This window comes from Silene latifolia, chromosome 3 (assembly GCF_048544455.1).
Source record: "Silene latifolia isolate original U9 population chromosome 3, ASM4854445v1, whole genome shotgun sequence".
NCBI classification, from domain to species: Eukaryota; Viridiplantae; Streptophyta; class Magnoliopsida; order Caryophyllales; family Caryophyllaceae; genus Silene; species Silene latifolia.
The window spans coordinates 96,352,093-96,368,106 of record NC_133528.1 but is presented as its reverse complement, the minus strand read 5'-3'; the positions used below and the strand labels follow the sequence as shown (position 1 = coordinate 96,368,106).

The 16,014-nt window shown below is 36.3% G+C and overlaps 2 protein-coding genes across 2 annotated transcripts; both read right to left on the bottom strand.

The window, feature by feature from the left end:
- Positions 1–1,939: 1,939 nt before the first annotated feature.
- LOC141649372 (protein FAR1-RELATED SEQUENCE 5-like) lies at positions 1,940–2,628 on the bottom strand. Its single transcript, XM_074458065.1, has 2 exons — positions 2,085–2,628; positions 1,940–2,007 (listed from the first exon to the last, which is right to left on the bottom strand). The coding sequence occupies exons 1-2, from the start codon at positions 2,626–2,628 to the stop codon at positions 1,940–1,942; spliced, it is 612 nt and encodes a 203-aa protein (XP_074314166.1).
- Positions 2,629–2,651: 23 nt separating this feature from the next.
- On the bottom strand, positions 2,652–3,248 carry LOC141649371 (protein FAR1-RELATED SEQUENCE 5-like). The gene has a single exon (XM_074458064.1). It carries the CDS (start codon positions 3,246–3,248, stop codon positions 2,652–2,654), a length of 597 nt encoding a protein of 198 aa, XP_074314165.1.
- Between the last annotated feature and the right edge of the window lie 12,766 nt (positions 3,249–16,014).

Below are 16,014 nucleotides of genomic sequence, written 5' to 3'. Positions count from 1 at the left end.
ATACAAATATGCGACCAGTCCCAAATCATCTCTATTAGCAACCCATAAATATGGTCCTGACGGAGGTTTAACGTTTTCAAACCACCACCTCGAAGCTTCATTATTAGAAAAAGCGCTCCAGGTTTGCGAGCTTGAAGGAAGCATTTGCGCTCATCTCCCGCTCCAAACTCAATCATTGCATGTCCCTTGAACGACCCATTGTAAGAAATAGCCGGGTGGATAGCTTGAACTAAATTTAATCCAGCACCCCGAATAATTTCTACTAATCTGTCAAGATCATATGAGAGAGTTTCCTTTCCAAACCCATCTCGTGTGCTTGGCAAATTATAAAGAATACACATCACGGGTTTGACGTACAATATTTCGGAATGGCGTCCAAACTTTCTCTTTTGAATCAAAGGATTCTACATCGATTCATAGGATGCATCGATTCATAGGATGCATCGGATGCATCGATGAATTATTAGAAGACATAATGGTTGAGAGGGAATTCAAGATAGATTAAGTTTGAAGTTTTTTGAAACAAAGAGAATGTAATACCCTTCTAAACACATGAAAACCTATTTATATAGAAATAATTAAGGCAGATGCAATGCATAGAGTTGAACGAATGAATGTTTGGTGTGAAACCAAGAGAAATGTGTAAATGTGTGGTAAATAGAAACGTTGTAAATAGTCAATGTTTTTATACAATGCATAAACGTTGTAATTAAGGCAGATGCAATGCATAAAGTATGTTTAATCCAAAAAGAATTGAAACTCATTCTTCGTTTAATTCCAAGTGAATGACGGTTTCAGATGGGTCCTGTGAATGACGGTTTCAGATGGGTCCCAAGTGCATACATTTTTCATCCAACAAGCCTCTACCCTTAACCTTTTCAATTGGACCTAAATTTAAGATCCCTCCGGCCTCTTTACAAGTTATCCCGGGGATTGTAATCCTAATTTTTGTCCCATTTTATGATAAACTCTTTGTTCCTACAATGAGAAAACTCACTAAAATCCCTTCCGGAATAAATACCCTTCAAAGGATCAGGATCCGGTTATCAATTATTACAATTGTTGTTGCTGCCTTGATCGAGACAAAGAGGGTCCATGATGCAAGTAGGAATGGACTTATTGATGTTCCCAAGGGTGTTGTCCCTATGAGTGTAGGGTGGTTAGTCCCACAATTTATGATTATGGTGCCATAGGAATTGGGGGCTTTGATGAGTAGCGCTATCATATCACTTGTGCAAGAGATTACTTCAAAGAACGTCATTCGCTCATACCGATTAACACCACATGCAACATTCAAGATACGAGAAAAACTACACCAATTCACTATTCCCATTGTTTCATCAATTTTTTAAAATAAAGAACTTAATCTTCAATTTGTATTTATATTTTATTTTTAATTATGTGTGTCACACCTCGACTTTTGAGGGTACGCAATAAAAGTTAGTATAATAATAGAGAAGCAAAGTGTTTGAACAGTAAACGTGAGACATTAGACAACCAAATAACTTCGCGACTTGGGCAATTCCTACTATCATGATGCGTTAATTAAACATACTTCTTAGAAGTCTTTACTTACTAGAAAGACCACTATTTAAAGTCAAATACAACATACTTCTTAGAAGTCTTTACATACTAGAAAGTTTTTAGAATACTTAATACAACTTAAACTTTTTCTAGCTGAAATCAAACTGGACTCACTTTTGAGTGGCTCGACTTGGGCAATTCCTACTATCATGATGAGTCATTTCACCGCAAGCACGACATTTCCTCAAGGGCTTTGTATTTTCTTGTACTGCCTTTTCCTTGTTTGAAGTAATCCGTCTTCCTGATCCCTTATTCTTACACTTTTCTGGTGGTAGAACACTAGCTTCAGACGGTATTTTCGAGCCAATAAGCATCTCAATTTCAGCTTTCTTGTTTTTTGACTTCCCACGCTTAATCAAATCATCAATTTCTCGTTGAAAGCGCGAAGAAGTTCAAGCAACTCATCACCAAGTTCCTCATTATCTTCAACAAGCGAAATCAAGTAAATACTTCCGACCACAATTCACTTATCTTACTTTGGTGGTTTTCTATTGACATACAATCAGCTAGGAGGGTTGTCCCAACAACATTAAAAATGGGACGACAAGTTGCATATTTGCCCCATCTGTCTAATAGATACTCCGTAGGGATATCATCAAACCCTCTATCTTTTAACACCCACAGAACATGCTTACAAAGTAACCCAATCCTTTCAAACATCTTACATGAACAAGAAAATTTATTACCACTTAAATCAACTGTGTATACCTTGTCTTTCTCGCGGTCCATTATTGAAATATGCTCATTGTTGTCTTCAGTTGTCCTCGGTGAAAGACCACAAGTAAAACACGCAGCTTGGAGTTCTTCTTGAAATTGATAAAAAACAGTGGTGGTGTAAAATTCAGAGGTTTTTTTTTCTAGAAGGAGAGGTGTTGATAATTTTGGAGAAGAGTTCTTATCATCGGCAGTCACCTTAGCATATTTCCAACGCTGCGCATCCATAGCCGATTGGAAACGCATCCAAAACTCAACAAGAGTGAGGTGCGGGATTGTGAAATTTCCAAAGAAGCTATTTTCAGATTCTGACCTTGATGTTGTGCGCATAATCCCACCAAGATATATGTCTCTCAAGTAGGCAGAATCCAACTTGAACGAATGTCAAACATTGACTTCAGCCACTCATGATCAGAAAGCTCATACGAAGAAAGGATTGATTTCCATCTCAATTCGAATTCTTGTGTATCAATCTCTCCATCCCAAACAATAGAATTTATTTCCTTCAAAAAGTTTGTGTTTTGGCAAATTGTCGGCCCGACTTTGTCTGGCAACTTTTTCATTATATGCCACATGCATAATCGGTGTTGTGTTTTGTCACCAAACACATCTTTTACAGCTTGATTGATGCCTTTGCATTGGTCAGTTATAATTGTAGTAGGATAGCAATCACCCATAGCCTTCACAAAATTCTCAAATAACCAGGTAAATGATTCTCCATCTTCCTTTCTTAACAAACCACCCGCAAAAGTGACGCATCTTTTATGGTTGTCCACACCAGTGAACGGACAAAACACCATTTTATATTCATTGAAGTTATAAGTAGCATCAAAAGAGACGGCTTCCCCAAAAAGGGCATAGTTTTTAATTGAGATTGGATCTGCCCAAAAAACCTTACTTAGTCTTTTTTCATCATCCACCTCAAAGTCGAAATAAAATGATGGAGACATAGCCTTTTTTTTGCATGAAAGTTTCCAATAACATCTCAAAGATCATATTCCTTGATATATTTCTTAACATCCCTTGAAAAGTTTTTGAAATCTTCTAAAGAAGCTCCAACATTTTTGTACCCTTTTACATATTCCTTAAACATTCTAAAGGAATCCACTGGACCATGATTTACCCTTGAATTATCCATGATCATTTTCTTGTGAAAGAGATTCAAATTCCTAGATGGTTTCATATGAACCATTGTAGCTGGGGTAACCATTGTGTGTGTGTGTACCTCAACAAAATCATAAATTTGGTATTCACCGGTGTCAATTCTCTTAAAACTAACCTTAGCTTCACATCCTGTTCTCGTAACAGTCCTCTTTCTTTTAGTCCCCTTGTTCCTACTTTTACCTTCTTTATTACACACACAGCGCTTGTGTGTAACAATCCCATTAACCAATTTTGTTGAATCTAACCTTGGAATAAATCCACAAACTTTTGCATATTTGTTGTAAAATCTATTCCATCTTCCAAATTTGAAAACATCATACCGTTGATTGGTTTTAGATCTTCTGGACAGCTTGGGAATCCAAAAATTGTGTTTTCAGAACCAACTTGTGGGGTTTCTACAAGACAATTTAACCAAAAGGTTGTTATTTTTAAGGCAAGTACATTATATTAGTGAAATCAAACCTTGTAAATGAACAAACCACAATTTTTTTACCTGGTGCATTAGTCAATGGAATCATAGGAGGTATATCATTGTTCATTAGAGCATCAACATTAGAAGCAACTATACTGTCGCACAGAAATGACACACAAGAGGAAACGCATTATGTTCCAAAGACTAAAATCAAAGAAAATATAGTCCATAGGTACACATTACTATGATATTAGATACATGCTTACGCTACATTTTGCGTACACTGTTGCATATGTCAAGGGAAGTACAACCAAAGATATCCGAGGCATGGACATTAGTAGCGGTATACTATCTCGCACAGGTACACATCTCATTCAAATTAGATACAATAATTCATATGTCACTATACATCAACAATTTGTGCAGAGAGAAAGAAGTTTGCGATTTTCAAACTGCTAAACATTCATCCAAAAATTTTCAAATGCTATACTAGCTTAAGTTTTTGAAAGACTCTCTACGGTGCACAAAATCATAATCGATCGAGTATTTATCACATACGAGCACGATTTTCCCACCCAAGCCACATTAGGTACACTGCTTTTTAGCTAGCCGATATACACTGTTTTAGCTAGCCGATACATTTTTTTCAAAATAGCTGGAATGATGTATCTAACAACCAGAGATGTATCTTTGGCTAAAAAATTTATTCTCGTCGAGAGATATATCTTTTGGCCCCCATTAAACCACCCAAAAAAATACAAAAACAATCGAGAAAAATTATCCACGGCTAGAAAAATTATACAGAGGTACACATCTTTGTGATCCTAGATACACTACTTCAGATTTAGTAGATACATGTATCCGACATCCCCGCAATAAGAAAAAAAAAACAAGAATGTGTACCTATAACTTCTTCTCATCATTGATTCATCCTCTTTTCCGTTATCACCTACAACACCTTAAGCAATTTCAGAAATGGATCCCAAATTTAATTGAAAAAATAGTTCTCAAAAATGTATTTACAACAATAATTCATACCTGAATCAGTAGAAGATGATGAAATTATAACCATCCTAAAAATAGTATCAAAACACAAACTAAATTACCATCAAAATCTCAAAATACGATTAAAATTGGTAAACCCTAATTTTAAGAATTTCAATTTGTTCAAACCCTAATTTACGATTTAAATTTTGTAAACCCTAATCTGAGTAAAAGCTTACCTCTTAGATTCGCATGGGACAGGAACAATAATGGCGGAAAGTAGGATGATTTGAAGCAATGGAGATTCGCGTTTCTTCGATCAATTTTTTTTTTTTTGTTGGGATGAGTTTTTAGGTGAGTGTGAGTTTTATTACAGCGCTTGAACTTTCCTTTTTAGATGGTTCGTACGGTTCGTACGATAAGCTAGTTCGTACCTGAACCCGCCCCTATATATATATATATATATATTACTTTGTCTAATTCACGATTAGCATGAGGAACACCCTCTATAAAACTTAAGATACCAAAGCAGGCTAACTCATATTAGACAGTGCACACAGCTAACACTTTAAGTAATAGAATAGTTCAGCACAAATGACAAGGATTAAATCAATTGGCAAACTGTAGGCTGCTAACAACTTGAAATAGAAGTATGAGCAGATCTAACATGCTTTGTCACACATGCTCAGCATATGCAGATTTTTGCTAAATTAACTTGTAAAATAATCGGGGAATCGGCACCCATGAGTCATGACCTAAGTTTGAAACCCGGCCATCAGCATCAAAACTGGTCTTGTTCACCCTTACAACCATAAAGAAATGTTTCCCTTCTAAATTACATTGAAGGCCTCAAAAATATGAATAGTTTCTCTGTTGCGCACCACAATTTTCTTATATAAAAAAACAAATATATGTAAGGGCTTGAGATAATAGATACACCACAGCTGAGAACTGTGGAGAATTCATCATAGTTTCCTAGAAACTATTACAGAGCATTAAAGTCAAAACTCGATATTACTTGAAAGTCCAAACTACCACATCAGTTGTGATCGATTTATATTTTAAAAAAATTAGCGTAAAGGATAGAGGAGATAGAAGATTGACCATGGATATGGCTTTTTCTACATCTTCCTTGTTTCTTCTAGCCATGCACCCTTTCATAAATTCCAGAGCATCTCTAAACTTTTTCAATAGAACATGTCCCCCCAATGAAGGGATCTCCCTAAGTTTCGCCTGAAATCAAGAAAAACATGTTTAAATATGAAATGCCCTTAAGAGTTTTATTTGCTTGTACAATAGAAGAAACTGTGATATAACCTCATCTGACAACTTAGCAGCAGCAGACAAGTTCTTATCAAATTTACTGGCAAGATCTCTAACCAAAAGGCGCTTGTTTTTTGCTCGGCTAATTGAGCAGTTTCTTGTGAAACAACCTCCATGAGTGGTGGAGGACCAGGCTTAGGCCTAGGCTCTCCTACAATCTCATTATTGGGCCAGATCATATACTTTGGAAACCCATCCGATGGAAAGCTAACGTAAGCTAAGACCGACATAGCAACACCGTCATGTTCCTCATATTCGAGCTCAGGACTTACCCTTGTTATTTTAGAAGAGGATTCTATATAACATAAAAATAAGACAGAGAAATCAGTATCCAACATTGCTACACATCACAAACTGGAAGAATACGATTCAAGAAAGATCATCCTACAGAATGCCATGGTGCAGCTAAAAGAGCATCTACTATGGTAGGAGCTCCTTCCCAACAAAAATACAATTAAAGCAAGATCATCCTACAGAACTACATGGTGCATTTAAAAGAGCATCCACAATGGTAGGAGCTCCTTCTCAACACGATCAATGAAAAAGATTAAGCCAGTTTTTTAAATGAACCTCACATTTTTTAAAAGGCCTCTCTATATTAACTACCATCGATTTTCTAAAAAGCAGACATAGTGGTTTGCCTAAGGTAGTAAATTTAGGGAGAATCCTTACCGTCTTTCTTAAAGTTTATTCAAATTCAAAAAAACTGAACTAATTTACATCGTCAAACTCGAAAAAGGAAGAAGCTTTGTAAAACAAAAATGTTCCTGGTGTAAAAACAAGATTGTCCTACAGAAATTGTAAAGTTAACTGCGTTTCACCGAATTTAGCTATCATGACATTGAACAATATAATTCATAGACATTCTGCATGGGGAACCACAATAAGTTAACATCATTTTAGCTTGTTCTCCAATCTAACAGTCAAGATTAATATTATGACATTTTTTGGACATTTTGTAAAATGTGGTCATATGTTTCATTATCTATTGGTGCAAAATTCCAAGAACATTTTGTCACAACTCAGAATTACAAATCATAACGCAAATTATAAAATAAAACCGTCTCACACTTTGGTTAAACGCTCATACAGTATTAGTAAATTAATATTTTCATATATAAAAGGACCGTCTCACCCAATAATTACTGAAAAAGAATAGGAAAATACAAATGGTAAATTTACACTAAAAAGAGAGATACTCCCTCCATCCTAATCATTTGTTTACCTTTGATCAGAATACCCCACACCACCCCCCCCCCCGAGAAATAAAAAAGAAACAAACGAATGAGGCGGAAAGAATATTACTTTAATTAAGCAATAAGCATCCTAATTCAGAAATATTTAACACAAAGATGATAACTTTAAGGCATTAAATTACAAGATTATTCTGCCACAATTCTAAACACACACAATGCAATTCATATATACAAAATACCAAAAAAAAAAAAATTTATTAAGAACCCAAAATATAGAAGTTAAATTTACTCTGAAAAGAAAGATCTTAGTTTAATTAAGCAATAAACATCCCAATTAAGAATTGTTTAGCACAAAGATGATAACTTTAAGGTGTATAAACTTCAGTCATTACATATTGTTTACCTTTTATATTCATTATGACGGGTATTTTAATCAAAGGTAAACAAATGATCGGGCTGGAGGGAATATTTTCTGTCAATTTTAAATTAATACATACCAAAGCGAGCGGCTGAATCCAAGTTATAAGCTACATGCACTCAATTTAAAGCCCAAATTAAAAAGGGTGATAGATAGATACATACCAAAGTGAGACTATGAATCCAAATAACAAGCTGCGCACATCCCATCGTCTTTAGCAGCACCAGAATCACAGGACTACTTGGAGATCAATCATATACGACTTGGAGATACGATTTATCCTCCATGAAATATGCTTTCTCACCGAGGTGGTCACCATGTTCGTCCTCAAAAGCAACAGCTCCACGCACACTAATAGTGAGATGCTGCAAATGGCTACACAGTAATGACGGGAAACAAAAAGCAAACGAAACCCATTAAAATAAAACTCTTCTTAAGAAGGAGAACTCGCCATCAATACCAAACCAACATTGGAGTCCCACACATATCACCCAGCAACACTGAAGACACAGTTAAAGAAACAAACCAATTAAACATTCATGCATCAAGTGAATTATGGTTAACAAAAATAGTATACAAAGCAATAGGACAATGGCGAACACTAAATCCCAAAATTGAAAGAGATTAACAGTGCATGTAAATCCGGAAGTTACCTCTCTAAGTGATCAATCGATGCTATTTCTTGGTATAAACCAACAAAAAAGCTCTGAAATTGCAAGTTCCATCATCTTGACACAAACATCCACCTACAGTAACGCACCCAAAAGAACCCAGAAACTTTAATTGGAATATAATAGATCCTAACATGCAAATGGAAAAATAGGAAGACAGACAACAGAACAACCCTCAAGACCCATCAATTTGACGTAACAATGAAAATCTACATCAAAAAAGTATTTTTAATAACCAAAATCAGATGCGAATAAACATTAATCTTCATCACAAGTTCGGAATAAAACAAACAAATTAACAAAAAACTTGCCTTGTTGGGTTGGTTTCTTCTATGGATAAAAGTAGCTTGATTATATGTAACAAACAGATCGAAAATGGCGTGGATGTTCTTGCTAAGAGGGAGGAAACATGGTAGGGATTTAGAGGTGAAAAGGGGTAAATGGGTTGTACGCAGGAAAAATAGAACGAAAATAGGAAGAATGGTAGGAAAGGGGAAAATGGGGAGAAATAACCAAAGTTATTGTTCTGGGAACAGTAACCCAACTTTGGACTTTTTAAATAGTATGGATATAGTACCAATAAGACCGTCATTTTGAAAGATTTAAGTGGTCTTTCGATCGGATGTAATTAGTGCATTGTTCGGCACAAACCCGCATGTGAGATTACGAGAGTATAAAGAAATAAATAGATCTGTTGTGCAGAAGCGTGAATACGCCGTGTTGGACCTCTGCTGCATCTGTGTCTACTGTCCATAATAGTACGATATTGTCCGCTTTGGGCCAAGCCCTCAGGAATTTACGCTTGGCCTCCTTTGTTAGATTTAATTCAAATAGAGACCATAACTTCATATTAAATTACTCAGTAAACTGTAGAGCGGAAGCATACCTGATTACATGATGAAAGGTTGGGATGAACCGCCTCTAAGGAAGGTCTTTGGGATTAGGTCTTCTTGTAGACACACATACCAATAGGGATCTCTCTACTGATGGGATGCAGGGAGATTAGGTTATTATGGGCTACCAGGGACCATAACCCAGGTGACTTATATATAGTCTCCTTAGTCTAATACACCCATCATGCATTAGCAAACCTAATGGGTATCTACACTTAGATAATAGACTGACCCATACTTTTTAAGACGTAAACAAACCCATATCCATACTTTTTAAGACGTAAACAAACCCGTATTTAATACACCATAGTGGATCACTTTATATTTGAGCCTAACTTAATAGATAGCGCATAAATACAATAATAACTGAATTAATAATTTGTCCATATATATTATCGTATTAGGCCCATATTTCTTACATCCTTTCCAAAAGGCCTCATACTATTATATTTTGCAAACACTTATAAAGATGATCTTCCATCTTTATTGTACCGACATGGGACATGAGTTTACACCCTAACAAGAATGGATAGGAACACAAAAATTAAATATATAAGTTAATTGGAGGTTAATACACTTCTAATTTAAATATTTTGACGGAATAACGGTGTAATCGATGTGGAGGTTAGGAAAGTTATGCAAATACTCATAGTAAAACCAAAGTCAAAGTTTTAAATTCTACTATTGATTTTAATATGTTTTGATGTAACAAGTGTAGTTGACAGTTCATGTGGTTTGTAATCTTTAAATACTCTTAACAAGTGCTAAAAGATTATGATCAAAGCATACGATGATCATTGAAGTGCTTAAAGTTTTGTGGATTTGGAATAATGATGATATGTTAAGTAGAAGTGATGATTCAAGCTAAAAAGAATTTGCGTAATAGTGGAAAAGACCGCTTCTTTAGTACTTACTCCTACCCGGTCAATTATTGTCTTTTGATTTTATCACAAAGACCAAAGAAAGATGAGGTGACTAATTATTAAATGACAAGTGGATTAAATTAAGTGTCAATGATCAAATTGCTTATCAAATTCACTTTTAAAATAGAAAGGACAACAATTGATTCAAACACCCCAAAATGGAAAAGCACAACATATGACCGGGACAGAGAGAGTAGGTTAATAAAGTACAATGTCATGAACCAATGGTGGGGTTAGAGGGGATAGCAAGGGCCCTCCCCTGAGATTTTCGATTTTTAACTAAATTTTTTGAATTTTTTCAAGTGTATCTTATAATTTTACTAACCCCCCCCCCCCAAAAAAAAAACAAACTTTTTCGTCTCCCCTAAGCTCAAATCCTGATTCCGCCACTGTCATGAATTATATAAGCAGTAACCAGTTTAGTAGGTGTGTTTGAGTCCTGACAACGGTTATTTATATAGTCTCAGGTTTTTACTTATACGTCTGCGCTGTTAAGTCAATGTAAACCATAAACCGAGTGATATTATTAAAAGAAAATAGTTTTCTATCTATTTTACGTATGAGGAAATATTTTTTGGAAAAAGAACCCCAAAGGAAGGACCTTTAATCGAGACTCGATTTTTAAACTATTAATCAAACTAATTAAGACTCCAACGAATAATTAAGACTCTCTAATTAAGTAAATTCACAAACTATGGATATTGACAATGTAAAATATGGAAACAACGTGATGCAATTATCCCAAGTATTCAACTCTAAAGCATGTAAGACTCCTACTTCCCCTTTACTATAATTACCCACTACTTAAATTTATGAGATAGCTGTTAAAAAAAATTCATGAGATAGTGACTATTAGCCCTAAGTTAGACTAATTAACCTTCCTATATGGTCACCTCTATGAAAGACACACAAAGGATTGCATACAAGAGCAAAACAAACAATTCCAAATGAATCAAGCTAGGATTAGTCTTTTAAAAGGTTTAATACAACAAATTAAAGACTAACATATAAACTCTGCTCGTGCATAAAGATGCAACCTTTATACCAAGATTTCACCAAATAAGTTTGCTTCCCTAATTCTTATAAATGTTAAGACACGTCTTCTAGGAATTGCAATAGTTTAAGGAAAAACATGTAAGGGTGATCAATCCTAACACATTAAATCAAGGAAAGATTAAGTTTTTCTAGAGAGTAATTATTCAAACTGAGGCTTTGGATCTCAAAAGTTTGAGGTATTTATAAGGCTGCACCCCTTTCTAGGTTAAGGCGGGATTTAGGCCTTGAGATGCGGATGAGATGGAAACAAAATGATGTGGTAGTTACAGGGATCGCAGGCTGCGGTGTGGACCATAAGCTACGATGGTGACCGCATGTTGCGGTTTCTCATTGGAAATTTGGCCCCACAACTTGTCTTCATCTTGGCCTTTATTGATATCATCCCGACTTCATTTCCTTGGCTTGGGCTTTACATGACTTACTAGTATCACTCCCGGTAGCTTAAGTCGGGTTCGGTTGTTTGACCCAGCGTTGACTTTTGTTGACCGGTCAGCGTTGACTTTGAGTTTCACTTTCAAGCCATGCTTATCATTAGTCACAACCAAGTACCATAAGCATCAAGTTCAAACATTAGGAATTATAAAACTAAACTTAAGTTATCCAAATTAGAACCTTAATACATATCCCGAAACTTACTAAATCCCATACTAAAGTACTAGTTTTAACTACATTATTACGCTAATAATACCTAATTGACTCGACATTATTTAATACTATCAAGATTCTAACTTTGATGTTTTATTAAACTATCATTGTTATTATATGGTCTCATAATAAGAGATTAGAAATGGACTTACATAGGTTGATAAGAATACCCCAAATGAAATATGTTAGCAAGAATGCCAAAAAGATTAATTAATTGCGTATGAAAAATATGTGTGAGAGCCATTATAAGAAGAAATGAAGCTTATGAGCTTCATTTTAGAGAGAAGAGCTCTTAAAATATATAGAGCGTATTATTGGTTTAACATGAAGCACTGATGCGTGCTTATTTGGTTAGCATTTCCTCCTCTTTTTTCGCACGTTTTGACGCGTTTCGGGACTGTTTCTATCCCTTTTTTTTGCATTTTGTGCCGTTACTCTAATATTATATTTGTCCGTCTCGTCTTGTAGGGAATGAGTCGGTTAGAGAACTAAAGCAAGAAAGGAGTCTCAAGGAGCTTTCATGGGAGAAGAAGAGGAGGGAATGCTGAGAAGGTTCCTCTGCCGGTTGAAGTTGGAGTTGGTTGAAGTTCACGTCGCTTGTTTCAGGCATCTTGGAAACTGAATAAGAGACCGACGACGAATCAAAACACGATCGACCATTCTAGCACACTTACTCGAAAAGAAATGTTTTGAATCGTGAAGTGGGAGTGTGCCACTTGTGTCAAGTGAGTTTTGAGGAAATGACAAAGTTTGAAAAATGTTGGTCCTAGTCAACTTTAGTGTAGTTGTAGGAGTGGACTCGAAGTGAGGTTTTGAAATGGGTTTTGAGGCCCGAATTTTGACTCGACAATTGGACAGAGTTTCGACTTGTTTTGTGCTAATATTAGGCCTATATTTCGAAATTTTACATTTTGAAAGAGGTTTTGATTTTCACAAAATTCGTCATAGTTTCGTTTAGAAAATGGTGATCACATACAAGCATACATACAGGCATTATAACGGGATGCTGAGTGCATTTAGAAGGGTTTTGGTTTAAAGGGTGGGTTGCCATACCGAACAATGAAACCCGAAGTCTGTGGAGAGGCTCGTACCAAACAGTAGTAAGGCCGATTCCTAGTCCATTTCCTCAAGTAGTAAAAGTCCTTGATACAAACAAGAGTAAGTACCATGGTATGGATGACGTCAATCTCTATCCATCCTTAGGCCCAAATAGGAATTAGGACCGTTTAGACGGGACGATTGGTTGAATGGGTTGGGTTGGGCCTAGGAAGGCCGAATGAAACGATCTAGGAAGACCGAGTTATGAAAACCGACAATTGTCTAGTACAAACTATTTCCTAACCTTGTTCAAGTTTCACTCTTTTGGCTACACGTAAGTGTATTATCCCCAGCGGAGTCGCCAAACTGTGGACGCGGGCCCACGGGGGCGCTTGGGAGAACAAGCGTTTGCATTTGTGGAGTCACCACCAATTTATTGTGGAAAATTGGAAACCGTTCGAATACCTCATGCCATGTCAAGACCCAAAGTAGTGACATGAAAACCAAGAACTCGTTACCCTTAGCATTTTGTGTCTAGAATGACTCTCGTGGATGCCAATGAACACGGATGTTCACAGAGATCTGGAGTAAGGGGTGAGGGTACGTATTAGGAAGCTCTTTTGATCGAACACCTAATCCCGCCCGCCTCGATAGCGGCCTCTACTAATGATTAGGGAAATTGTCTATACTCGATATGTTGTCGATTATATGCATGCAATGCAACATCCATTAGATTAATCCTAGCATGTGAGAATTAATACTAAGTCGGTTATCACGTAATTTAATCATACAATTGGGTCAAAGTTGGGATTTAAGTTCAATTACATGTGAAGGCATAAAATACAATACAATACAATAAATAAAATAAATACAATAATGAAAAATTACAATAATTACATTGGGTTTAATGATTTATGTCGAAAATAATTTTAAAACGGATAATTTGAGAAAGAAAGAAATAAACAAATTAACGAACAGGAATTAGGGTGATAATACGGGTAGTAGTTAATTAAATACGTAATTAGTAAACTAGGTCAAGGCAAAACGGAAGTTCAGAGACAGAAATAAACCAGGAACAGGCGCAGCAGAGCTGCGTCCCTTGGAAGAGGCGCAACAGTCACTGCGTCTGTTCTTTGGCTCAGTTCTGGCTGTGAAGCCGGAATCGCAAGTTGTTAATATTCGTTGGTGATTTTAATGCTTGATTATGAATAATTGACTCGGATGAAAGTGATTAGCAGGTTATTTACATGTGATTGGGGGTTATGAAAGCGATAAACATGGATGAAACCGATTAGAACGAATTATATAAGATTAATAAGGTTAATTAACAAATTAATGAACTAACTAATTAATTAGGCTAAACAAGTCATGAATGACGAATTAATGATGGTGACGATGAATAAAGGTGAGAAATATATCAATGACGAATTCCAGAGACTCAATATTGATGAATCGAACCTCTAAAAATCCGAATTGATTTTAATGACGAAAACCCGCAAATATGAATTATAAGGGATTTAAGCCGGGAATATTAATGACGAATTAAATATTAATGACGATTAATAATATATGCTACATGTTAGAATTATTATGTCAAAGAAACGACGAACGATTTAAAACAGAAGAAAAAGAAACAAATTAACAAAAGACGAAGGAAGAAGAAAGGAAGCAGGAACTGCGGCAGCCTCACGAAGAGGCGCAAAGAGTGCTGCGTCCCCTTCAAGAGGCGCAGCGATTCTTGCTGCGTCCTTTCTCGACGGTCATCTTCTGGTAATTCGTAAAAAGGGTTTAAAACATGGTTTTACAAATCGGTTTTAAGAATACTTTCGACATAAACTTTACAATTGTGATACAAAAGTGTAGAACAATAAATAAAAGAAGGATTTACACCCTCAGACTTACATGTTTGACGAAACGAGATGAACTAAGTTAACGTTTCGTGATGCTCGACTCGAATGTAGACGAAAGTGCCCTCGTAAGAGGAAAACGAACAAGATTGATTAGAGTTGATTGTGGTGGAGTTGGTCAAATTGGTCGGTCATGCAAAACGAGGCTGGTACTCAGAAGATCCGAGCTTACGTGGTCGAATGTTCAAGCACGTAGACGCCAAAAAGTAAGAACGTGGTCTAGAATGCAAAGGGAGAAGAGAAGGGCGGACACTCGCGTGAGAAATATGTGAGACCGAAGGTCTCTATTTATACTAATCACGTGGAGGAAATAGGGTTTTCGGAGAAACTTTGTAAGTGAATCTCGAAAAGATATGAAAAGATACGAAAAAATACGCAGAAAAGGACTTGGGAAGAGGCGCAGCAGGCACTGCGTCTCTTGGAAGAGGCGCATCACCTGCTGCGTCCTTTCCCAAGTGGTTTCCTCCTGCGGAAGAAAGATTTCCGTGTTTTGGTTATGGAATAACGGATTAATCTTGTTTTCCTTAATATTTTGTGTGAATATTACGGGAAATTGTTTGCCAAGGATTAAAAGATTGCAAAATATGGAATAGAAATATCTGGAACATTCCGGAACATTCTGACTCGGTTTTAGAAAATGAATGCGGTTTTTTGACCCGGACTCCAAATGTACTCTAATTACTGCCAAAACGACCATATCGGCACATAAATGACAATTAAGAGGTAGACACAAGTGTTTGAGCGATCACTTGACGATAATCTTACGAACTGTCACAAATCGTTCCCCGTACCAAACATGCGACCCAATCATCACCGGGTGGTTTGCGGGAGGTGCAGAAATGAGGTATCTACAAGACCGAGCAACATCAAAAGCATAAAAGGCTTATTAGCTTGTTTATTTGATCATTTTACTACCCCGCAAACTCAGAATTTGGTTAAATGAATTTACACTCGTATCCTCCCAAATCCACTATATTGCATTGCCGAATTCGCCCCTCTTTAAGCCAAACCCTAATAACACCAAATGGCCAATAATTTCACTTGATCACCAACAATTTGCGTACCAACAAAAAAAGGAAAGAAAAT